Source organism: Hypanus sabinus, chromosome 1 (genome assembly GCF_030144855.1).
Source record: "Hypanus sabinus isolate sHypSab1 chromosome 1, sHypSab1.hap1, whole genome shotgun sequence".
Lineage (NCBI taxonomy): Eukaryota > Metazoa > Chordata > Chondrichthyes > Myliobatiformes > Dasyatidae > Hypanus > Hypanus sabinus.
Genome location: NC_082706.1, coordinates 156,857,697 through 156,882,938, shown reverse-complemented (window position 1 = coordinate 156,882,938; position 25,242 = coordinate 156,857,697). Strand labels below are relative to the sequence as shown.

Sequence of the window (25,242 nt, the reverse complement as noted above, 5' to 3'; positions counted from 1 at the left end):
GACATTTGATTCCTTTTTCTTAATCAAATCTTCAATTTCCTTTGTTAATCAAGGTTTAAATAATCTTACCATATTTGCTTCTTACCTTAGAGGGACATGCTGAATCTGAACCTTACTGTTTTACCTTTACACTCTTCGCACTTGACTGTTCTTTTGCCATCTAGCAGCTGCTCCTTATCAACTTCTAAACCTGTTACTCTAAGGTAATGGGATATTGATGGTGAATGTAGATAATTTTGCCAATAATAGCTCGAACATCTGATCCACTAGAATAATTCCTTCCAAAATTATGCAAGGTAGATTCAAGACTCGTGTTCTGGGAAATCATCGTATAGAAAATGGTTTCTTTGCATAGTATGTAACATGATTTCCTTTTCATTTGGTCCACACAATTTTATTTGTCAAATATAGTCTCTTAATGTCATGACAACAAGTTTAAGTTCTTCAGAAGGCAGCTTCTCTTAATGTCATGACAACAAGTTTAAGTTCTTCAGAAGGCAGCTTGTAAACAAACAATGGCAAATGGCGAGAATGGTATTTGATCAAAGGAGGAAAGAAAGCTGACAATCAGAATCAGAGTTAGGTTTATTATCACTGGCATGCATCGTAAAATTTGTTAACTGAGCAGCAGCAGTTCAATGCAATACAAAATATGGAAGGGGAAAAAACATAATTAATAACTAAATAAATTACTGTATATGTATATTGAATAGATTAAAAGTCGTGCAAAAACAGAAATAAATGTATATTCACTAAGTGAGGTATTGTTCACAGGTTCACTATCCATTTAGGAATCGGATGGTAAAGGTGAAAAAGCTGTTCCTGAATCCCCAAGTGTGAGCCTTCAGGCTTCTGTACCTCCTAATGATGGTAACAGTGAGAAAGGGGCATTCCCTGGGTGCTGGGAGTCCTTAATAATGGGCATTACCTTTCTTAGATGCCGCTCCTTGAAGATCTCCTGGTTATTCTGTAGGGTAGTACCCAAGCTGGTCCTGATTAAATTTATGACCCTCTGCAGCTTCTTTCCGCCCACCCTCCAAACCAGAGAGTGAAGCAGCCTGTCAAAATGCTCTCCACGGTACATCTATAGATGTTTTTGAGTGTTTTTGTTGACATACCAAATTTCTTCAAATTTCTAATGAAGTATAGCCACTGTCTTGCCTTCTTTGTAGCTGCATTGCTGTGTTGGGACCAGGTTAGGCCCTCAGAGATTTTTGACACCCAGGAACTTGAAACTGCTCACTCTCTTCACTTCAAGTTCAAGTCACTTTTTATTGTCATTTTGACTATAACTGCTGGCACAGTACACAGTAAAAACGAGACAGTGTTTTTCAGGACCATGGTGCTACATGAAACAATATAAAAACTACACTGAACTACGTAAAACAACACAAAAAACTACACTAGACTACAGACTTACCCAGGACTGCATAAAGTGCACAAAACAGTGCAGGCATTACAATAAGTAATAAACAAGACAATAGGCACAGTAGAGGGCAGTAAGTTGGTGTCAGTCCAGACTCTGTGTATTGAGGAGTCTGGCTTGGAAACTGTTACAAAGCCTTATCCTGAGAGCCCAAATGCTTCGGTGCCTTTTCCCAGATGGCAGGAGAGAGAAGAGTTTGTATGAGGGGTGCGTGCGGTCCTTCATAATACTATTTGCGGATGCATGGTGTGGTGTAAGTGTCTGTAATGGTGGGAAAAGAGACCCCAATCATCCTCTCAGCTGACCTTGCTATCCGCTGTAGGGTCTTGCGATCCGAGGTAGTGCAGTTTCCGAACCAGGCAGTGATGCAGCTGCTCAGGATGCTCTCAATACAACCCCTGTAGAATGTGATGAGGATGGGGGGTGGGAGATGGACTTTCCTCAGCCTTCGCAGAAAGTAGAGACACTGCTGGGCTTTCTTTGCTATGGAGCTGGTGTTGAAGGACCAGGTGAGATTCTCTGCCAGGTGAACACCAAGAAATTTGGTGCTCTTAACGATCTCTACCAAGGAGCCGTCGATGTTCAGCAGAGAGTGGTCGCTCCGTGCCCTCCTGAAGTCAACAACCATATCTTTTGTTTTGTTCACATTCAGAGACGGGTTGTTGGATCTGTACCAGTCCGTTAGCTGCTGTACCTCCTCTCTGTAAGCTGACTCGTCATTCTTGCTGATGAGACCCACCATGGTCTGTCATTGGCAAACTTGATGATGTGATTTGAGCTGGGTGTTGCAGCACATTTGTGGGTCAGCAGAGTGAACAGCAGTGGACTGAGCACACAGCCCTGGCAGGGGTCCCGTGCTCATTGTGATGGTGTTGGAGATGCTGCCTCCAATCCAGACTGACTGAGGTCTCCCAGTCAGTAAGCCTACTATCCAGTTGCAGAGGGAGGTGTTCAGGCCCAGTAGGCTCAGCTTTCCAATCAGTTTCTGAGGAATGATTTTGTTGAATGCTGAACTGAAGTCTATGATCGGCATCCGAACATCTGTGTCTTTTTTTTGTCCGGGTGGTTTAGGGCCAGGTGGAGGGTGATGGCAATGGCGTCGTATGTTGAACAGTTGGGATGGTATGCGAACTGCAGGGGGTCCAGTGAGGGGAGCAGCAGGATCTTGATGTGCCTCATGACAAGCCTCTCGAAACACTTCATGATGGATGTGAGTACAACAGGACAGTAGTCATCAAGGCAGGACACTGAAGACTTCTTTGGCACGGGGATGATGGTGGTGGCCTTGAAGCATGTTGGAATGACAGCGCTGCTCAGGGAGATGTTAAAGATGTCAGTGAGAACATCTGCTAGCTGGTCTGCACATCCTCTAAGCACTCTGCCAGGAACATTGTTTGGTCCAGCAGCCTTTCATGGGTTGACCCTGCACATGGTTCTCCTCACATTGGCCACTGTGAGACGCAGCACCTGGTCATTTGGAGGAAGGGTGGATTTCCTCACCGCCAAGTCATTTTCCGCCTCAAAACGAGCATATCACACTCCTGTATGCCCTCTTGTCTCCATCTGAGATTCTACCAACAGTAGTTGTATCATCAGATAATTTATAGATGGTATCTGAGCTATACCTAGCCACACAGTCATGGGTATAGAGAGAGTAGAACTGTGGGCTAAGCACACACACCTGAGGTGCACCAGTGTTGGTCTTAAAAAAAAAACAGTAAATCGTGGATTCATTAAGTTTAGAAATCAGTAAAGGAGGATTAAAAGATTAAGAAGGAAATTAGAAAATGAGGTATTAAAAAAGTAAAAGTTCTATACATGAATGTATGGTGAGAGGGAAGAAAAGCTGAAGATAATGTGGGCTGTGACCTTAAGACATGGCAGGAGAATTAGGCCTTTTGACCTATTAGGTCTGTTCCACCATTCAATCATGGCAGATTTATTATCCCTCTCATTCCCATTCTCTTGCCTTCTTCCCGTAATCTTTGTCACTTTGACTAATCAAGAACCGATCAACCTCTGCATCTGTCAGTGACTTGGCCTCCATTGCTGAGGCAATGAATTCCACAGATTCCTCTACCCTCTGGTTAAAGAAGGTCCTCCTCATCTCTGTTCTAAATGGACGACTCAATTCTGAGGCTGTTCCCACTGGCCCTAGATTCCCCCACTATAGGAAACAATCTCTCCACATCTACTCTATCTAGGCCTTCAAATATTTGATAGGTTTCAGTGATGTCCCCTCCTCATTCTTCTAAACTCCAGTGAGCACAGACACAGAGTCATCATTCTTATGAATCTCCTGGGCCCTCTCCAACAATAGCACATCTTTTCTTAAATATCGATCTAAAATGCTCACAATATTCCCAAGTGCAATCTGATCAATGCCTTATAAAGCCTTGTAGTCATGCGCAAAGCGCTACAAAAGGAATACACGGAGGCAGAGAGAGCTGAACTCGGAATGACTTTACTGATTCAACTCACGTGCTTAAATCTCCCCTCCCGTGGGTCCCTGCGGCCAGGGGGGGCGGATGTGACGTCAGTCCGTCCCTGGAAGGTCAGCCCCGAGCGGGCCGCACATCTGACTGCGGCTCCCGATGGCGGTTCAAGTCCTGTGTGTATGGGGACTCCCTGTCAAAGGCACTGTACTTCACCTCTGGTGGCCGTAGTCAACGAGCTGCTCCAGGACTCCACCAACTGCCGTGTTGGAAGCATCGACTGTGAGTGCCATGGGTACATCGACTCGCGGGTGCACTAGGGGGGCCGCCTTTGCCAGTGCCTCCTTGATCTGCTCGAACGCCTCCGTGGACTCTGTGTCCCATGCCACTTCTTTGGCCTTGCTGGCCATCAGGAAGAACAAGGGTATCATGATGCGGGCTGCCGCTGGCACGAACCGATGATAAAAGTTGACCATCCCTACCAACGCCTGCAGGCCCTTGCCCGTGCTGGGCTTGGGAACTGGCGGATGGCCTGGACCTTATCCAGTAGGGGAACTGAGCTATGTCGGTTGATTCTGTGGCCCAAGAAGTCAATCTCTGTCAGCCCGAACTGGCACTTGGCCGGCTTGATTGCTAGTCCGTGGTTGCTCAGGCATTGGCAGAGCTGGCACAAATGTGCCACGTGCTCTTGGTGCAAACTGCTGGCCGCCAGAATATCGTCCAAGTAAATGAAAACAAAATCCAGGCTGCGTCCTACCGAGTCCATGAGCCTTTGGAAAGTTTGGGCTGCATTCTTGAGACTGAAAGGCATCCTCAGGAATTCGAACAAGCCGAACGGGGTGATGAGGGCTGCCTTGGGCACGTCGTCAGGGTGCACTGGGATCTGATAGTATCCCCTGACCAGGTCAATGTTGGAGAAGATGATCACTCCGTGCAGGTTCGCCGTGAAGTCCTGGATGTGGGGTACCAGGTATCTGTCGGCAGTTGTGACGTCATTGAGTCTTCTGTAGTCTCTGCAGGGCCTCCAGCCTCCTGCAGATTTGGGCACCATGTGCAGCGGGGGTGCCCACGGGCTGTCTGAGCGGTGTATGACCACCAGCTCTTCCATCTTACGGAACTCCTCTTTGGTGAGGTGTAGCTTGTCGGGTGGGAGCCTGCATGCTCGGGTGTGCAGTGGTGGTCTTTGCGTGGGGATGTGGTGCTGCATGCCATGCTTGGGGTTGACTGTGGAGAACTGTTGGGTGACTATGGAGGGGAATTCCACCAACACCCTGGCGAATTCGTTACCCGAGAGGGTCACGGAATCTAGTTGGATGGCTAGTAGCTTGGCTTCTCGGCTCGACCTATTTGTGTGAACAGGCGTTCAGCATCATGAACATCAACAAAGCCAGCCACAGATCCAAGTTAACTGACCAACACCTCAGGTCCATCCTGAGAATCGCCACAACAAAACTAAATCCAGACTTTGATGCGTTGGCTAAAAAGGGAGACCAACAACACTGTTCCCACTGAAATTAAAAATAAGTTTCTTCGTTGTGTTATGTAAAAAATGCATTTGAAAATATTTTTTTCAATAAGCCTTACATGTTACATGTCATTTCTGTTAAGTGATGGACATGAGTAGTGCACAGGTGCACGTACATTCTCAAAATAAAAAATGCGCTCCAGATCAAATAACGCGCTCTGCATACTGGCTGGTCATTGTTGAGTTTTGGCACAGGGGACAATTGAATAAGAAGGAGCAGGACAAGTAGACCTGCATCTCCTACCATTTTTGAAATAAAGACAGTCAGGAGGAGAGTGATGATGATAATATCTTGAAGGGTAACAGAATTTTCAGTGCTTTAAAATAATAACTGTTACTATTAAAAAAGCTGTATTTTATTCATTTAATTTTCAGTGTTTTAAAAGTCATTTCAATAAATAGCTAAATACCATGGGACTTCAAAGACAGATATTTTGTTGTAATGCATTTGTTCATTTTCAATTGAAATTAAAGCACATGTTTTCTACATATCCCATGATATTTTATTTTCTCTTATGAGGTGTATTACCAAAACACTCCGTCCATCTGCTCCTGGTCCGGCCCCCCTGTCAAATTTTAGAACCCTTTGTGGCCCTCAAGTCAAAAAGTTTGCCCACCCCGGTCTACACCTTTATTCCATCTACCACGGTGCATAACCATACATTTCCCTACACAGTTTCATCTGCCACTTCTTTTCCCATTCTCCTAGTCTCTCTAAGTCCTTCTGCAGATTCCCTGCTTTCTCAATACTTTTCTCCCCTCCACCTGTCTTTGTATTGTTCACAAACTTTGCCACAAAGCTATCAATTCTGTCATCCAAATCCTTGACATATAGCGTGAATAGAAGTGGTCCCAACACTAACCCTTATGGATCACCATTAGTCACTGGTAGCCAAACAGAAAAAGGGCCCTTTATTCCCACTCTTTGTCTCCTGCCACTTAGCCAATCTTCTGTCCGTGCTAGTATCTTCCTTTCAAAACTATGTGCTCCTATTTTGTTAAGCATCTTGTCGAAGGACTTCTGAAAATCCAAGTAAACAACGTTCATTCACTCATTACAGACTCAGCCAGGAAAGATTCTACTAGGGATTAGGAAAATACCTAGAAAAATTCGACATATTTTAGCTGTCTTTGTGGAAGAAGATACTGAAAATCTCCTGGATCAGTTAACTTGACCTCATTAGAAGGGAAATTATTTGGAATCTACCCTAAGAGATTAAGCTACAAACAAGTAATTGCAACTTGTAGAAATTGCTGCCTTGTTGTGAGATTGACCTAAGTTCAGCCTGACTTAGTGTTCTCTGGAGATGGCATGTTCTCCCTGTGACAAAGGTGTATGCATTAGTCAGTTAATTGACTGAGTCTGACCCTGTGGGGCAGAAGGGTGGGAAGGAGAAGAGAAGAGCTGTCATCATTGGGGACTCTATAGTCAGGGGAGCAGACAGGAGACTTTGTGGACTTGAGAAGGACACCTGCATGGTTTGTTGCCTCCGGGATGTCTCTGACTGGTTGAACAACAACCTGGAACGAGAAGGAAAGCAACCAGAAGTTGTGATACATGTTGGTACCAACGACATAGGCAAGAAGAGGGATGAGCTCATGAAGTGTGAGTTTCAGGAACTAGGCAGAAGGCTGAAGTACAGGACCTCAAGGGTGGCATTCTTAAGATTGCTGCCAGTGCTACGTGATAGTGATGGTAAGAATTGGAGGAGTTGGCTGTTGAATGTGTGGCTGAGGACAGGGGGCAGGGTTTTAGGTTTTTGGATCATTGTGATTTCTTCTGGGGAAGGTGGGACCTTTACAGATTGGATGGGTTGCAACTGAACTTGAGGGGGTGCAATATCCTTGCAGGTAGGTTTGCTGGTTCAGGAGGGTTTAAATAAATTTGCAAGGGGGATGGGACCCAGACCGATAGAACTGTGGAAGAAGTGCATGGAGTAAAGCTAGATCTAACAGAGAGAGGCTTTGAGGAAAGAGAAGCGGAATAAAGGGTGTAAAGGTAGAAGGGCTAAAGTGTGTGTACATCAATGCAAGAAACATCAGGAACAAAGGTGATGAACTGAGAGCTTGGGTACATACATGGAATTATGATGTAGTGGCGATTACAGAGACTTGGCACCAGGGCAGGAATAAATTCTCAATATTCCTGGATTTCAGTGCTTTAAAAGGGATAGAGAGTGGGGGGGAAGGGGAGGATGGGTGGCATTACTGGTCAGGGATACTATTACAGCTACAGAAAGGGTGGGTAATGTAGCAGGATCCTCTTGAATCAGTATGGATGGAAGTCAGGAACAGGAAGGGAGCAGTTACTCTGTTGGCAGTATTCTGTAGGGCCCCTGGTAGCAGCAGAGATACCAAGGAGCAGATTGGGAGGCAGATTTTGGAAAAGTGCAAAAATGACAGGGGTTGTAATCATGGGTGACTTAGCTTCCCTAATATTGATTGGCACCTGATTAGTTCCAATGGTTTAGATGGGGCAGAGTTTGTTAAGTGTGTCCAGGACGGATTCATGTCACAGTATGTTGACGGGCTGACTAAGGGGAATGCCATACTAGATCTAGTATTAGGTAACAAACTGGGTCAGGTCACAGATCTCTCAGTGGGTGAGTGACTGGGGGACAGTGACCACTGTTCCCTGGCCTTTAGCATTATCATGAAAAAGGATAGAATCAGAGAGGACAGGAAAATTTTTAATTGGGGAGGGGCAAATTATGAGGCTCTTAGGCTAGAATTTGCGAGTGTGAATTGGGATGATGTTTTCTCAGGGAATTGTACTATGAACCTGTGGTCGATGTTTAGGGATCTCTTGCAGGGTGTTAGGGCTAAATTTGTTCCGGTGAAGAAGATAAAGAATAATAGGGTGAAGGAACCATGGGTGACAAGTGAGGTGGAAAATCTAGTCAGGTGGAAGAAGGCAGCATACATGAGGTTTAGGAAGCAAGGATCAGATGGGTCTATTGAGGAGTGTAGGGTAGCAAGAAAGGAGCTTAAGAAGGGGCTGAGAAGAGCAAGAAGGGGGCATGAGAAGGCCTTGGCGAGTAGGGTAAAGAAAACCCTAAGGCATTCTTCAATAAAATGAAGAACAAAAGGATGACAGGAGTGAAGGTAGGACTGATTAGGGATAAAATTGGGAAGATGTGCCTGGAGGCTGTGGAAGTGAGCGAGGTTCTCAATGAATACTTCTCTTTGGTATTCACCAATGAGAGGGAACTTGATGACGGTGAAAACTATATGGGTGAAGTTAATGTTCTGGAACATGTTAATATTAAGGGAGAGGAGGTGTTGGAGTTGTTAAAATACATTAGGACGGTTTAGTCCCCGGGGCCTGTCGGAATATTCTCCAGGCTGCTCCACAAGGCGAGGGAAGAGATTGTTGTGCCTCTGGCTAGGATCTTTATGTCTCGTTGTCCACGGGAATGGTACCAGAGGATTGAATATTGTCCCTTTGTTCAAAAAAGGTAGTAGGGATAGTCTGGGTAATTATAGACCAGTGAGCCTTACGTCTGTGGTGGGAAAGCTGTTGGAAGAGATGGAATCTGTGGGCATTTAGAGATTCATGGTCTGATCAGGGACAGTCAGCATGGCTTTATGAAGGACAGATCATGTCTAACAAGCCTGATAAAGTTCTTTGAGGAGGTGACCAGGCATACAGATGAGGGTAGTGTGATGGATGTGATCTACATGGATTTTAGTAAGGCATTTGACAAGGTTCCACATGGTAGGCTTATTCAGAAAGTCAGAAGGCATGGGATCCAGGGAAGTTTGGCCAGGTGGATTCAGAGTTGGCTTACCTGCGGAAAGCAGAGGGTTGTGGTGGAGGGAGTACATTCAGATTGGAGGGTTGTGACTAGTGGTGTCCCACAAGGATCGGTTCGGGGACCTCTACTTTTCGTGATTTTTATTAATGGCCTGGATGTAGGGGTAGAAGGGTGTGTTGGCAAGTTTGCAGGCAACGCAAAGGTTGTTGGTGTTGTAGATAGAGGATTGTCAAAGATTGCAGAGAGACATTGATAGGATGCAGAAGTGGGCTGAGAAGTGGCAGATGGAGTTCAACCCAGAGAAGTGTGAGGTGGTACACTTTGGATGGACAAACTCCAAGGCAGAGTACAAAGTAAATGGCAGGTTACTTGGTAGTGTGGAGGAGCAGAGGGACCTGGGGGTATATGTCCACAGATCCCTGAAAGTTGCCTCACAGATAGTTAGGGTAGTTAAGAAAGCTTATGGGGTGTTAGCTTTCATAAGTCGAGGGATAGAGTTTAAGAGTCGTGAGGTAATGATGTAGCTCTATAAAACTCTGGTTAGGCTATGCTTGGAGTACTGTTTCCAGTTCTGGTCGCCTCACTATAGGAAGGATGTGGAAGCATTGGAAAGAGTACAGAGGAGATTTACCAGGATGCTGCTTGGTTTAGAGAGTATGGATTATGATCAGAGATTAAGGGAACTAGGGCTTTACTCTTTGGAGAGAAGGAGGATGAGAGGAGATGTGATAGAGGTATACAAGATATTAAGAGGAATAGATAGAGTGGACAGCCAGTGCCTCTTCCCCAGGGCACCACTGCTCAATACAAGAGGACATGGCTTTAAGGTAAGAGGTTGAAAGTTCAAGGGGGATACTAGAGGAAGATTTTTTACTCAAAGAGTGGTTGGTGCATGGAATACACTGCCTGAGTCAGTGGTGGAGGCAGATACACTAGTGAAGTTTAAGAGACTACTAGACACGTATATGGAGGAACTTAAGGTGGGGGTTTTATGGGAGGCAGGGTTTAACGGTCAGCACAGCATTGTGGGCCAAAGGGCCTGTACTGTGCTGTACTATTCTATGTTCTATGTTGATCACTGTAAATTGTTCTTGTGTAGTTTATGGAAGTGTGGGGTGAGTGAGATTGCTCTGTGAACAGGCATAGAATTGTTGGCCCAAATGGAGATGTTTGAAGTTTGCGCTTGCAGAAAAAACGTGGGCCCATGAGTTAATTGTATTTGAATACTCGATAAGATGCTGTCCATGAGATTTCCACATTTGTCCAAATGGTATATACTCCTAAGAATACGTACCCAACGCTGGAAGAACTCAGCAAGTCAGGCAGCATCCGTGAGAAAAGAGTAGCCAACGTTTCAGGCCAAGACCCTTCATCAGGAATCTTGATTAAGGGTCTTGGCCCGAAATGTTGGCTACTCTTTTCTCAATGATGCTGCCTCACCTGCTGAGTTCTTCCAGCATTGTGTACGTATTCTTTCATCTACAGCATCTGCAGTTGTATTTTTGTGTTTTGATATACTCCTAAATTGGCTGAATGTCACATTGAACAGTTAATTAAGAATCTTAATTAATTGATGCTATTATTAAATTGTTGTAAAATGTTAATAACTGTTTTTGGCATTTCAGCTTCTGGAGGTGATAAAGAAATAGTTTCTCATATCAGTCAACATGGTGGCAAATGGCCATATTGGTTCAAAAAGATGGGTGAGTGTTTTTACAAGAAAATACTGAAGTCATGGTTCAGGTTTTCCTAGGTTCATTTTTTCACATGGTGTGGTGTGGACATTTCAAGCAAGTGTATTCTTTTGTTCCTGTTTGTGAACAAAAAATATCACCAAGGGAGGGATCTTGTTTGTAAAAAGAATAATGTGTTAGTATTTTCACTGAAGTAAATAAATTAGAAATATAGATTTTTAATCCTTGAAGTGTCATTGTTTTGCATTATTTGTAATAAGTGCTGATTTTAAAACTGGATATATCTAGGCATTTCCAAGCAGAAAATTATTCTGTAAAGTAGCCTTATTGTGTATATTGGCATAATTGTAGTACTCCATCACTATGTTTGTGGGTTTGCATTTGGGGGTACTCGAGACACAAATTATGAATACTAATTTTGGCTGTAAATGAGAACAGTTAAAACCAGAATTATGCACTTTGCAACCAAATAGAGGACATTGTGGAGCAATTTTTAGAAATATGAGGAAGCGATCACAGCTCAATTTTGCATTTTACTTTAATAGGGTTGCATTTTTTTTTCCAGAAAATATTAATAAGCTTGGGAATTACACCTTAAAACTACAAGTGGTGTTGAATGAAAGTAATGCAGATACGTATGCAGGAAGGCCCCTTCCAAGCAAAATCTTCAAATTTACTGTCACAGGTAAATAATGGGAGAGGGATGTATTTCAGAGAATCTTCAAGGATTAGCTTGAGGTTATCTGATTATCTGTCAAAAAGTTCAGAATACAGTGGGCATACCTGAATGAGTTTCAAGGAACAGAAAAGATTGGTGGTGCAAAGGGTTCTGATGAAAGTGAGGAGAAGGCTGTGGGTAAGGACATCTAGGTCACTCTATCATGAAAGACCTTTTCAAATGCCTTACTAACTTCGGTGCAGTCAACTTCCACTGCCTTACCCTTACAATTGCCCTCTTGCCCTCCTCTAGGTGCCTTACCCTGCATGTAGCAGCAGTGACTGGTCTCTTTGCAGCTTAGAGTCCCTTGCCACTAAGATCAAGGCATTACTGTGACCTTGCTCTTTTGTACTTGCGTGTTACTGTATTAATTTGATTTCTGCTCTAATACTCATTGATTAGAGATTAGCTTCCTGAACAGATTTTCTGTTTCCAGTGTTTTTCAATTTGTGCACTATTTTGAGATTAATATTTCTTTCCTCTTAAGAGGGCAAACCTGATAAATTTACAGTGGGAATGCTGGATCCTCCATTTCGTATTGCTGTCCCTTTCAGTATTCCTCTGGACCTGCAGGATGAATTTGGACATTCAACAAAACCAACCACTGATATCAAACCAATTGTGGAAGCAAGGTATTGCAACAAATAATTCTGCTGTACTTTAGATAAGCATTTGGTATCATTTTTGATTTGCTTGCCATTTGCACTCTTGAGTAGTGTAAATTTACAATTATCTAACATATCTCTGGTAGCTCATTTCATCTAATGAAAAACCTATCCTTCGTGCCCCCTTTAAATCTTTCCCTCCAGCTTAAATTTATGTCCTATAGTTTTAACTCTTCTACCCTGGGGGGAAAAAAACTGTGACCAATGACCTTATCCTTGTTCTTCATGATTGTATGAATCTCTATAAGGTTTAAAGTAAATTTATTATCAAAGTAATATATATCATCATATAAAACCCTGAGGTTCATTTTCTTGCGAGCATGCTGAGAAAATTGAAGAAACGTAATAAAATCAATGAAAGACCTTCTGGCCACGTAGACCTGACCCCTATGTCTTTCCTCTGCTAGATCAACCGCATCCCTTCCCAACAATATCCAAAGCAGTATACCCTTTAAGGGGAAGGGCCATTGGGGTACTCTGCGCTAGCTGCCTATCCCCTTTTCCCCTTCCTGACAGTTACACTGTTTCCTGCACCTAGTTGTAACTGTCTCCCTATATTTCCTGTCGGTCAACAAATGTTTCTTAATCTTGTATATTTTCTTGGATATGTACAGTTTGTCCTTCTGTTTGCACTCTAACCTCTCCATATCTCTGAACTGCATTATTTAGGCTGAATGTAGAGCTCTCCAAATGATTAACATTTACAGTTTGATTTTCCTGGAGTGAGAGTTAAATTATAACAGGAGATTATACCATCTCAGGCTATATCACTTGGAATAAGGAATATCATGCGTGATTTGATTATGTTTGTAGTTATGAAGAAGCACTCTTGTTAGCAAAACTGTTTCAAGTATCAGAGAGCCTAAGATTATGGAACATAATCCATATCCCTCCATTCTTTGCATATTCATGTGCATATCTAGGAGTTTCTTAAATGCCTTAACACCACCTCTGGCAGCTTATTCCAGGCAGCCATCACTCCGAGTTTCTTTTAAAAATGAACTTGCCCTGAACATTTCCTTTGAACTTTTCCCCTCTGGCTTTCAATGCATGCCTTCTGGTATAAGACTTTACAACCTTCAGAAAAAGGTACTGGCTGTCTAGCAATACCTCTCATAATTTTAAAAACTGGTTTGATCTCTTTGCTAATAAAGATTTTTTTATCTCATCATCAACATTTATCTTATTCCATAAATCAATCAAATGTTTTAATATAGGAGATTCTTTCTTTTCCCGTATCCATTTAGATTCCCATTTGTATATAAAATCTTCTGGTACATTTTCTCCTATTTTATCTAATTCTATTCTAATCCATGCCGGTTTATCTTTCTCGAAAAAAGATGCAATAAATCTAAGTTGAAAAAAATTTAATCCAAATTTATCGGATCAGTGTTTCCGATGTAACCAGGAAACTGGTACTTTTTTACATTCGACATGGTCTTGCTCTAAAATTCAACCATTTTGGACAAATTTAAGACTTTTACTGGAACAAATTACAGGAACACAATTTCCTCATAATCCAATATTATTTTTACTAGGTGATATTGAAGGGATAAAACCGAAACTCAAACTAAATAAGTATCAGAAAGAATTTATAAAAATTGCACTGGCAGTAGCCAAAAAAGCTATTGCAGTTACTTGGAAATCGGATACACATTTAAGTATAGATTCTTGGAAGAAAGAAATCTATGGTTGTATTCCATTAGAAAAAATTACTTATAATTTAAGAGATAAATATGAAACATTTTTGAAAATTTGGAAACCTTATTTACAAAAGACAGGATTAAATATATAGATGCTTTTAAGATGAAACAATTGGTTATTAGGGGAAAGAAATAAATATACATATTAAAATTATTACGAACTCCATGGAGCATGTGGAGATCTTCCAACCACCAGGCATTCTTTCTTTCTTTCTTTCTTTCTTTCTTTTTTTTTTCCATGGGGCAGTTAGGGGGGAGGGGCTAAGGGGAGGGGGTATGGGTTATATACATTGTTTTTTCATACTTTGTAATCATTTAAAAATGCAATAAAAAATTATTAAAAAAAAAAACTGGTTTGAATGAATCTTACTATGCACTATCTCCAATTGTAGTATATTCCTTTAAGTAAGAGAACTAAAATATGCATATTACGCTTGTGTGTCCCCCACTACCCTGTACAATTGTAAAGAATTCTCCTCCTTACTTCTGAACTTTTTTTGCAATGTGCTAATATGCCATTTACTTTCCTAACTACTTAAAAAGTGAACAGGCAAGTGTATCAGGTATTAAGTGTATCACACCACATCACCTTCCCTAATTTGCAGTTAAATGATTACTTTTTTAAAAATAATTATATAGCTTTTAATTCCTTATTCTGAACTGCATGACATTGAACTTTACTACACTAAACAAAACATGACAAGTGGTGCACACTCAAATCAATCTGTATCCCAAAGATATGCCTAAATATTCTTATGGTGGCATGCCCTCACAATTATTTTGTGGCATTGGCAAACTTGGATACCAAGTCACTCACTTATATAAACAAAAGAGAATCTGCAGATGATGGAAATCCAAGCAACACACACAAGATGCTGGAAGAACTCAGCAGGCCAGGCAGCATCTATGGAAAAATGTACATTTGATATTTCGGGCCGACACTCTTCGGCAGGACTTACAGGTAATTGAAGTCTAGGAACTCCATTAGTTACCACTTTCCAGTCTGAAAAAGGCCTACTTATTCCTTCCAAAATCACTTTGCTTTTATATAGAAGTAACCTATTCTAATATAATTGCTTTTTGCAGTGGGTTAGAGCTGCGTTATGAAACATTTGTGGCCGATGGAACAAATTTCATCATTGAAGGTATAATTGCCAGAGGTCCTGTGAACAGCTGTCAAGGCAAGGTATGTTTAATTATAGATAATCCCCTTAAATTTTCTGGTAGAAGTTGACTAATTCAACTGCTTTTCCCCCTATTAGTGCATGATTTTAATTACCTTGGTGCATAAAGATGTGAGCATCTGTACACTTCAATTTTATTCACTTGTCTTCTCACTATATTTAAGAAATGAAAGGCAATACAATTCAATTTCTGATGTTGTTGCCCATAAAAGTTTGTTAAATATCAATCTGGAAATAGCATCATTAATGCATATGATCCAGTAATTGTTCAAGTATTTCTTTATAGAACTTTGCACTTAAAGTTATCTTACCTGGATTGAAGCAAGATACAGAAATATTAAGAATCCGGCTGCTGCCTGGTAAGTTCCTGAATTTCTCAAAATTTTTTAGAAATTTGTACGGGGAAAAAATTATTATTAAATGTTGCATATATAACAGGTGCAGTGGTATCATTGTGTGTGAGTGTTTATAGCATTTGAGTTGAAAAGAACTGTGCCATAATGCTTGAAATTCAGCAGAACTTAATGGACAAGTGACTGATTTTGACACTGAAGCATTGATTTCTGGCATGTAACCCGAATGCAGATTTTTGTGTACTTGTCTGTGGCATTACATTCATAATTTTTACACTTTTGTTTATTCATAGCATTTGGGTTTTCACTTAAATTGTACACCATTAACCATAAGCTGAATGGTTTGCATGGCCACTTTAGAAGATAGTTAAGAATTGACTGAGTTTTTGATTCTCGTGTCATGCACTAGATGGCTACCATGTTAATGGTAGATGTTAATGAACCAAATAGATTTTGGAGCATTGACTAATAACTTTATTCTTAAGTATTCTTAAGTAATTTATATTCCCTATCTGCCACTTTGAACTCCTGTTTCCTCATCAATATTCCAGGCTTCTGGATGAAGGCCATTAACTTAACCAATAAGCCACTGCACCCTAGATCAATTGACATTGATTTTTTTCAGATTAAATTAGCATTGTAAAACTTGTAGTAAATTTTTCTGCTTATAAGTTCAAGAAGCTCTAGACAGTTTAATATTTTGTCAGTTCCAACTTAAAGGATAAGTTAGTTTTGTAGCTAAATATTGTCCAGTACTCAGTCAGCCAGCCTTCATCAAAGCTCTGAAAAATGATTATAGCTAAAACTGAATAACCTTATCTAAAGTTTGCTTCACTGTGGCAGCAATCCCTGTTTCATCATGTGACTAAACTGGCACACATCCTTCATCCACCAACCTTCCCTAAACGACATCAGAGGTAACATTGTTTTTAAGGGAAAGTTCATATCCATTTTGCTTTCACTTATTTTCCACCCCCACTCCAACATTTTTCTCCACAAACACTCTAAATTCCGGCTCCCATCCTACTACAACTCTAGTTCAATCCCCTGCTTCTTGTGCAATGCTAATAAACCTTCTGCTAGTGCTCTGGAAGATCAGTATTCTTTAGCGGAGACCAAGTGGGGAAGATCTTGAATGGATCTCTTCCATCTGTGTTTACTCAGGTGACATATACAGAGGCAATGCAGCAGCAAGGTCATGCATCCTATATAGTAGTGGTCACCAACCCGTCAATTGCGATCGACTGGTCGATTTTTGAAACTTTCCCAGTAGATTCCGAAAAAAAAAAAGTGAAAAATAAATACACAAATACTGTTGAGAGATTATTTCCGAGTTGCGGGCTTTTAGTTCCGTTCTTTCTGCCCATTGTGCATGCGTGTAGCTCCCCCGCACTATACAGTGTACTTCAGAGGTCCCCAACCACCGGGCCGCGAGGAAACGATGAGTCAGCTGCACCTTTCCTCATTCCCTGTCAGCCCACTGTTGAACTTGAATGCATGCAAGGTCAGCTGTCGCCTAAATGCAGTGATATCCTCGCGCCAGGGATCACTGGTTGGCCTCACGTGGCCGGTGGGAAGTGCTGTTGCCACCGTCCTGGAGCGCGGACAGGTGGGCGCCATATCTGAACCTGTTTACCACACCAAATGTTCGTGGGGAACCCAGTGCTAAAATATTCGCAGACAACCTAATTCGGGCTCAAGGGTTTCGTAAGTAGCAGAGCAGCTACCACACTGCGATCTACTGAAACAAACTTTTGTCGGCTGATAGATCATACAAGGTGGGTGGGCATGCGTCCTAACGCACTCCTCGCTTGGTTGGTCGCTCTCTCCAGACTGCGACTGCCGCGGCCCCGGCACGGGGACCTCCGTCCATGACCTTGCACTCTTACCCACCCATGACCAGTGCACCTGGCCAAGGCGGCGGGCGGGCGTGAGTCTGGAGTTTGGGCCCAGAGGCTATCTAATGAGGCAATGAAGCCCTCAAAACTGCTTCGGTAGCTTGAGTCCAAGCACCCTGAACTTAAGGACAAACCTGTTGAGTTTTGTGAGTGGAAAAAACGTGAGCAAGTGGGACAGAAGCTAAGTGCCGAGAGCCAGGAAAACTAAATTGCGGAATAGACTGGACATAAGGAACCTGCTTCAAGTATCGTTGTATTCCGGTCATGTTTAACACCCTCCCCCCACCCCGTTGGCCAGTCCTGCTATATTCTGGTTGTGTTTAACACACACACCCCTAACCCCTGTTGGCTGGTCCCGCTTTATTCCCGTAGTGTTTAACACCACCTCCCCTCCCCCTGTCGGCTGATCTGCAGGAATATTATCAATATTAAACCAGTCTGCGGTGCAAAAAAAGGGTGGGTACCCCTGTGGTTTATACATTATTTCTAACTCCGGGTTGCGGGGTTTTACTTCTGGTCTTTTCTGCCCTGGTGCGCATGTGAGTAACTAATTGATCTGGGGTCGATCTCGCCTTTCACTAAGGCCGAGGTAGGGTATCTTGGGCTTAGAAAGGTTGGTGACCGCTACTATACAGATTACTGAGGTCGCGTTGTCTTCTAACAACTAGAGGCAATTTAGGGTGGATAAACACAAAAATACAACTGCAGATGTTGTGGATCAAAGAATGCATACACAACGCTGGAAGAACTCAGCAGGTCAGGCAGCATCCATGAGAAAAGAGTAGCCAACGTTTTGGACCCTTCCTGCTGAAGGGTCTCGGTCCGAAACAATGGCTACTCTTTTCTCATGGATGCTGCCTGACCTGCTGAGTTCTTCCAGCATTGTGAACGTATTCTTAGGGTGGATAAATCTCCACACCCTGACAGTGTGTTCCCTCAAACTCTTTGGGAAGCTACTGCAGAAATGGCAGGAGCCCTAGCAGAGATACTTAAAACATCCATAGCCACGGGTGAGGTGCTGGAGGATTGGACATTAGCTAATGTTCCATTGTTTAAGAAAGGCTCTAAGAATAAACCAGAAAATTACAGGCTGGTGAGCCTTCTGTCAGTAGTAGGAAAGTTATTGGAAAGTATTCTAAAGGACTGGATGTAAAAGTGTTTGAATGATTAGGGATAGTCAACATGGCTTTGTGCGTGGTGAGTCATGTCTAACTAATCTTAATCAAATTTTCGAGGAAGTTACCAAAAAAGTTTATAAAGGCAAAGGCAGTGGATGTTGTCTATGTGGACTTTAGCAGCACCTTTGACAAGGTCCCACATGGGAGTCAAGAAGGTTCAGTGACTTGGCATTGAAGATGAGGTAATAAATTGGATTGGACATTGTAGATGGTTACCTCTCTGACTGAAGGCCTGTCACTAATAGTGTGCTGCAGGGATTAGTGCTGTGTCCATTGTTCTTTGTCATCTTTATTAACAATGATAACTAAGCATGATCAGAAAATTTTCAGATGGCAGTGTGGAGGATCAGAGGGATCTTGGGGTCCAAGTCCATAGGACACTCAAAGCTGCTGCGCAGGTTGACTCTGTGGTTAAGAAAGCATATGGTGCATTGGTCTTCATCAATCGTGGGATTGAGTTTAGGAGTCGAGAGGTAATATTGTGGCTATATAGGGCCCTGGTCAGACCCCACTTGGAGTACTGCGCTCAGTTCTGATAGCCTCACTACAGGAAGGATGTGGAAACCATAGAAAGGGTGCAGAGGAGATCCATGGCCTCCTCTACTGTCAAGATGAAGCCACACTCAGGTTGGAGAAACAACACCTTATATACCGGCTGAGTAGCCTCCAACCTGATGGCATGAATATTGATTTCTCTAACTTCCATTAATGCCCCCCCTCCCCTTCTTCCCCCTTCCCTTATTAATTATTTTTCTCTTTTCTCTTTTTTTTCTCTTTTTACTCTTTTTCTCTCTCTGTCACTCTCACAATAACTCCTTGCCTGCTCGCTATCTTCCTCTGGTCCTCCCCTCCCCCTTTTTCTCCCTAGGCCTCCCATCTCATGATCCTCTCCCTCTCCAGCTGTGTATCCCTTTTGCTAATCAACTTTCCCTCTTTCCTATCATTTTGGATCTCCCCCTCCCCCTCCCACTTTCAAATCTCTTACTATCTCTTCTTTCCGTTAGTCCTGGCAAAGGGTCTCGGCCCAAAACGTCGACTGTACTTCTTCCTATAGATGCTGCCTGGCCTGCTGCATTCCACCAGCATTTTGTGTGTGTTGCTAACATATCTGCATCTATGTGCCAAGCAGATAATGTATTTATTAAGATTATATCTTTATTTAATAGTCACATATACTTCGAGATGTAGTGAAATATGTGTCATTTGCGTCAATAACCAACACAGGTCACGAGTGTCACCGTGCCTCCGGCACCAACATAACATATTCACAGCTTATGAGCTGCTAACTTGTATGTCTTTGGAATTTGGGAGGAAACCAGAGGATCCAGAGGAAATCCTCTCGGTCACAGGGAGAACCGATTAGATATGGCACAGTTATTTCCCATGGTAGGGGAGTTTAGGACAAGAGACCATGACTTCAGAATTGAAGAAGTACGTTTAGAACAGAGATGCTGAGAAATTACTTAGTCAGGGTGGTAAATCTGTGGAATTTGTTGCCACAAGTGGCTGTGGAGGCCAAGTCATTGGGTGCATTTAAGGAAGTGATAGATAGGTTCTTGATTAGCCAGGACATCAAAGTGTATGGGAAGAAGGCAGGGGAGTGGGGATGACTGGAAGAATTGGATCAGCCCTTGATTGAATGGTGGAGCAGACTCTATGGGCTGAATGGCCTTCTTCTGCTCCTATATGTTATGGTCTTATAAACTCCTTACAACTAGCGACTGGAATTGAACCCCGAACACTGGTGCTGTAAAGCATTGCGCTACTATGTATCAATGATTTACAAAAAATTTGGTGTGCACTTGATTTGCCAATGTTTTTTTTAAATGACTTTAATGTCTAAAGCTCAAAATATATGAATTAGGGCAATGAGTCAGTAGTTCCACAGGAACTGTCTGATATTTAGAGAAGGTATGAACTTAGTTTTCATTGCTATCCAAATCTCTTCCCATTCTGAATATCCAGGTTGTGCTTTGTAATGCCGCCATTCAGGACATGCGTGACTATGAAATGATCAAAGTAGACTGCTGATAGAAATGTCATCAGCTTTGCCAGTAATCAAAAATTTTGTATGGTTCCCTCCATCAGTCACAGGGGAGAAATGTATCTAACAAGAGATACCTTGACTCGGGTATCTAACTTTGCCTTGCAGTCTTGTGATTGAGTGAAGCAATTTCTTTACCTGAGCTTAATAAATTGTTTGGAGTTCTTTAGTGAGAAATTATTTAAATTCAGTTTGTAAGTATATTCAAGACACGTATAGATCTTTTCGCGTGAAGTGAACCTGTAGTAATGTAGGAATGAAGGTACCAAGATGAAAGGCCTTTTTGAGTAATGGAGCTGATGCAAATTATCAAATGTCCTGTTCTTAAACTTTCTGACACTTGCAGGTAGTTGACAGTGAAGAGCAGTTTGGCATTGAGTTGCTGGCTTTCCCAGTAAGAAATGGCCCAAAAATCTTCTAAGCAGTTTATTTTAGTAATTGTGCCATCAAGTGTTATGTTAACGGATGCAGATGAATGAGGCCACAAGATTTTATCTTTCCTATTAGCTAGACAAAAGGTGATACTAAATTGTTACATTTACCCTCATTTTCAGAGGTTAAGAAGGAAAAAAAGTTTATCATTGCCTGCTACTTAGAAATCCTTGCAGAAGACGTATGGATTCAGTTCAGTAGTGATACCTTGCAGAATTAAAATATGCCAAAACAGCCTATCCATATTAATGTTAAAGAATTTTCATATTGGTAAAGTTCAATGGGGAATTGTGTTTGTGGCTTATAACTCAACAGTGGAGTAAGGCTCAAGAGATAAGATGGAATAGAAAGGCTAATGTTGTGCTACCAATTACAGGTCCACCACATACCCTGAGGATAAAGCCCGAATCTAATAAAGTAGTTATTGAAAATGGAACAGCTTTTCCATTCCAAGTTGAGGTGTTGGATGAAGCAGGGAATATTACAGCACAACCGAAGTTGATGGTACATTGTAAGGTAAACATTTTAGCTGTCAAAGTTAAGATTTTACTTTTCATTATCTCTCCTGCATTCTCTTAGCATATTCTCTTCCATTATTTTCTCAGTATAAATGTTCAACAGAGAACTGCACATCTGATGGTTGGTTCTCTTCATGATACGTATTTATGTCTGGATATAGTTTTAACACCATTTTGCTTCATGTTAATGAAAGCTGCTTTTCAGTCATAGTCAGAGAGCAATATGACCTTATGGCCCAAGCATGACGTCTACCCAGCTAATCCCAATTTCTTGCATTTGGCCCGTATCCCTCTAATCCCTACTTCCACATATCTATCCACGTGCTTCTTAAATGATGCTATTGACTAGTTGTTCTCATCATCCTGTGCACGAAAATGTTGTCCCTCAGGTCCCATTTAAGGTCTTCCCCCATCACCCTAAAATTATGCCCCTAGTTTTGCACTCCTTCTCTGGGGAAAAGATTGTTACCATCAACTTTATCTATGCCTTTCAATTTTAACTGCTGCTAAAAAGTTACCTTTATTCTCACACATTCCAAGGAATAAAGACCTAGCTTTACAACCTCCCCTGTAATTCAGGCATTTTGTTCCAGGCAATATCCTTGTAAATCTTTTCTGCACCATTTCTAGTTTAACCAAGCCATTCCTATTACAGGGTGACTAAAGCTGCCCCCAGTACTCCAAGTCTGGACACCTGTCTACCTGTGATGCCACTTGTGCTCCTAGGTCCCTTTGTTCTGTTACACTCCTGAGTGCCCTACCAATCATAGCATAAGCTCTGTGTCGGCTTGACTTCCCAGATTGTATTACCTCACACTTATCTGTATTGAGATTCACTCCTCATACCATTTCCTTTGCAATCTACAAAAACCTACATCAACACCTCATAATTTTGTGTCATTCACAAAATTATCCACTAAAGCTTTGTGTATTTACATTCAAATCATTTATATAAATAACGAATAAAAAATATCCAAACACTAAACCGGGTGGCAGACTAGTCACTCAACCTTCATTCCAAGAAAGAACATTCAAGCACTACCCTCAGCTTCCTATTTCTGAACCAGTTTTGAATCTTTCTGGATTCCATAGGAGGCTCCTGTTGAAGGCTTTGTTTAAGTTAAATACCCAACATCCACTACCTTCACTCATCTATATTTTGGATTAATTCTTTTTTTAAAAAAAAAAGAGCTCTAAAATGTTTATCAAGCACAACTTAAGAACCACAAAGCCATGCTGACTCCTAATCAGGTGCTGTTTATCCAAATACTAATTGGTCCGGTCCCTCAGATTTCCTCCAGCAACTTCTCACTACTGGTGTCAAGCCAACCGGTCTGTTGTTCCCTGGCTTGTCCTTCCTACCTTTTTTTTAAACAGCATAGTAACATTAGCCACCTTCCAGTCTTTGGAAACTTCAGCAGCAGCTAATGATGTAGCAAATAACTCACACAGACCCCTGCAATTTCCCCTCCAGCCTTCAACAAAGTACAAGGATGCTCTCTGTAAACCCCTGTGGATTTATCCATCTTAATGCACTTTAAAGCTGCAAGTACCCACTTCATTTGTTTCACTTATATCTTGAGCAACCATGATTTTCCTCTTAGTCAAAGAATTTTTTAAAAACTTCTCCCATTTCCTGTGGCTCAAGACATAGGAAGCCATGCTAATCTCAAAGGGGACCTGTCTCTCAAAGTTCAAAGTACATCTATACACTACTAAAACTCTCATGCTCTGTTTGTCACCTCCAGTTAGTGCAAACAGTGCATTACAGTGGCACTATTTTTGGCAAAATCGACTTAAAATGCGCACAGAATGCAGGCAAAGTTAACATAACACTTGATTGCACAATTACTAAAATAAACTGCTTAGAAGATTTTTGGGCCATCTCTTACTGGGAAAGCCAGCAACTCAATGCCAAACTGCTCTTCATTGTCAACTACCTGCAAGTGTCAGAAAGTTTAAGAACAGGACATTTAATAATTCGTATTCATGCAAAATTGCTCACTCACCAAAATCAACTTTCACCTGAGAGCCGATGTCAGCCATGATGGAAAGCGCAACGCAACACCACGATGCATGCGCACGGCCAGACTCAGAAGCGACTCACGATGCTCACAGCAGCGTCACCAACCGGAGCAAAAGGAAAGGGCAGCTCTATTTTGAGCAGAACAATACTGCTAATCACCATCAGCATGTGCAGGATCGGGACAGATTTAGCTGCCACCCATCAATAAGAGATAATTAAATCTTATTGTAATGACGTACTTCGAGCCACCCATCAGACCCTTGGCTGCAGTCAAAGGACAGTGGTGACAATATCATGTCCATTTAGGAGAGCGCCAACCACGTCATCAAGAATAATCAGCATCCTGGAGGCTTTGGTGTTACTGCTTCGTATCTTCTATCTAGCATTAGTGTAAAAAAAATGGTCAGTCTAATTATGCTGCATGGAAAGAGAAGGGGGACATTATGGTCAAGCGATGACGCCAGACGTCGTTGGGAAGCGGCAAGGAGAGGGGGAGAACAAGAATTGGATGAGGTCAGGGCCGCATGACTCCAGGATCAGAGTCAGGACAAAAAAGATGAGAGAAGAAGAGACAGAGGAGGAGAGGCATGCACGTCTCCAGAATGACAAAAACAGGCACAGGAGAAGGAGAGAAGAAGAGACAAAGGAGCTGAGAAATGCACGTCTCCAGGATCAGAGACAAAGAACAAACAGCAGAAGAGATGAAGAGACGTGGAATGAAAGGGCTGCACATCTCCAGAATGACATCGAGAGGCACAAGGGTGGCAGATCGACCAGAAATGATGTCATCAATAGTGTCCTTCGTTAAATGAGGAGGAGCTATATTTGCCTTGCTATGCATCTTTCTTTAATAAACTGAGGTTTTGTTCTTTAATTTCCAAAGCAAAGCGATACCAGTAGCATTCAGGAAAATTTGATGTTCATTCTGGTCACATCAGACTGCACTACCCTTCTCTCAAAGGGCGCCCCAACAGGTCACCCCATTGTCTAGTATATTATAAAACTATGTATACTTCGTACAATCTTGTCTCCTTACAGGTAGCCATGAAACAAAGAAACTCAAGAGAACCCAGTAAAAGCAAAAGAAGACAATCAAGCACCCAGTGCGCAGAGAAAGAAAAAAAAATCGTGCAAACAGTAAAAGCAAGGAAACAGCATTTAGAACTGAAGTTCTGAAAGCCAGGCATCATTGCAGCCACTCTAGAAGTCCAACTCTTTGCAGGCCACAGCATCAGTCCAGCACAGATGAGCAAACCACGCCACAAAGCCAGACATCTCTGCAGCCGACCTTGAGGTCCACTAGTTGCAGGCCACAATCTCAGTCTGGCACAGAGACGAGCAAACCCTGCAGAGCAGTGAGCCAAACCAGACCATCCCTGGCATCTGACCCTGACACCCTGATCATTTCAATCTGGTCTGGTGTTTAAATTGGCGAAACTTTGGCTCATTCCTCACTCTCTGCCACTTTGTTACACGCTCAGGCTCCACCGCCTCGACTTGACCAGTACCCCAACCTTTCCAGCTCAACTCTTAAATTATTCAAACCTCAGATCTTCCCTCGAGTTCACTTTGCCTTGGCTCCACCGCATTGAATTTTGTCCAAATCTGCTCCAGCAACTCTGGCCTGGATGTGCTGCAAACATGCTGTTTCTCCTAGACCCCAGCCCACACCACTAAAATGCCAA

At 42.3% G+C, this 25,242-nt stretch overlaps 1 protein-coding gene across 2 annotated transcripts in view; it reads left to right on the top strand.

Moving 5' to 3' along the window:
- smchd1 (structural maintenance of chromosomes flexible hinge domain containing 1) overlaps positions 1 to 25,242 on the top strand; it is a 206,849-nt gene that overhangs the window by 77,193 nt on the left and 104,414 nt on the right. For both annotated transcript variants that reach the window (XM_059979642.1, XM_059979634.1), the window contains 6 exons: positions 10,770 to 10,847; positions 11,404 to 11,523; positions 12,044 to 12,188; positions 15,011 to 15,110; positions 15,395 to 15,467; positions 21,390 to 21,529. In XM_059979642.1, coding sequence (XP_059835625.1) covers positions 10,770 to 10,847; positions 11,404 to 11,523; positions 12,044 to 12,188; positions 15,011 to 15,110; positions 15,395 to 15,467; positions 21,390 to 21,529 — 656 coding nt within the window. The remainder of the gene's footprint in view (positions 1 to 10,769; positions 10,848 to 11,403; positions 11,524 to 12,043; positions 12,189 to 15,010; positions 15,111 to 15,394; positions 15,468 to 21,389; positions 21,530 to 25,242) is intronic.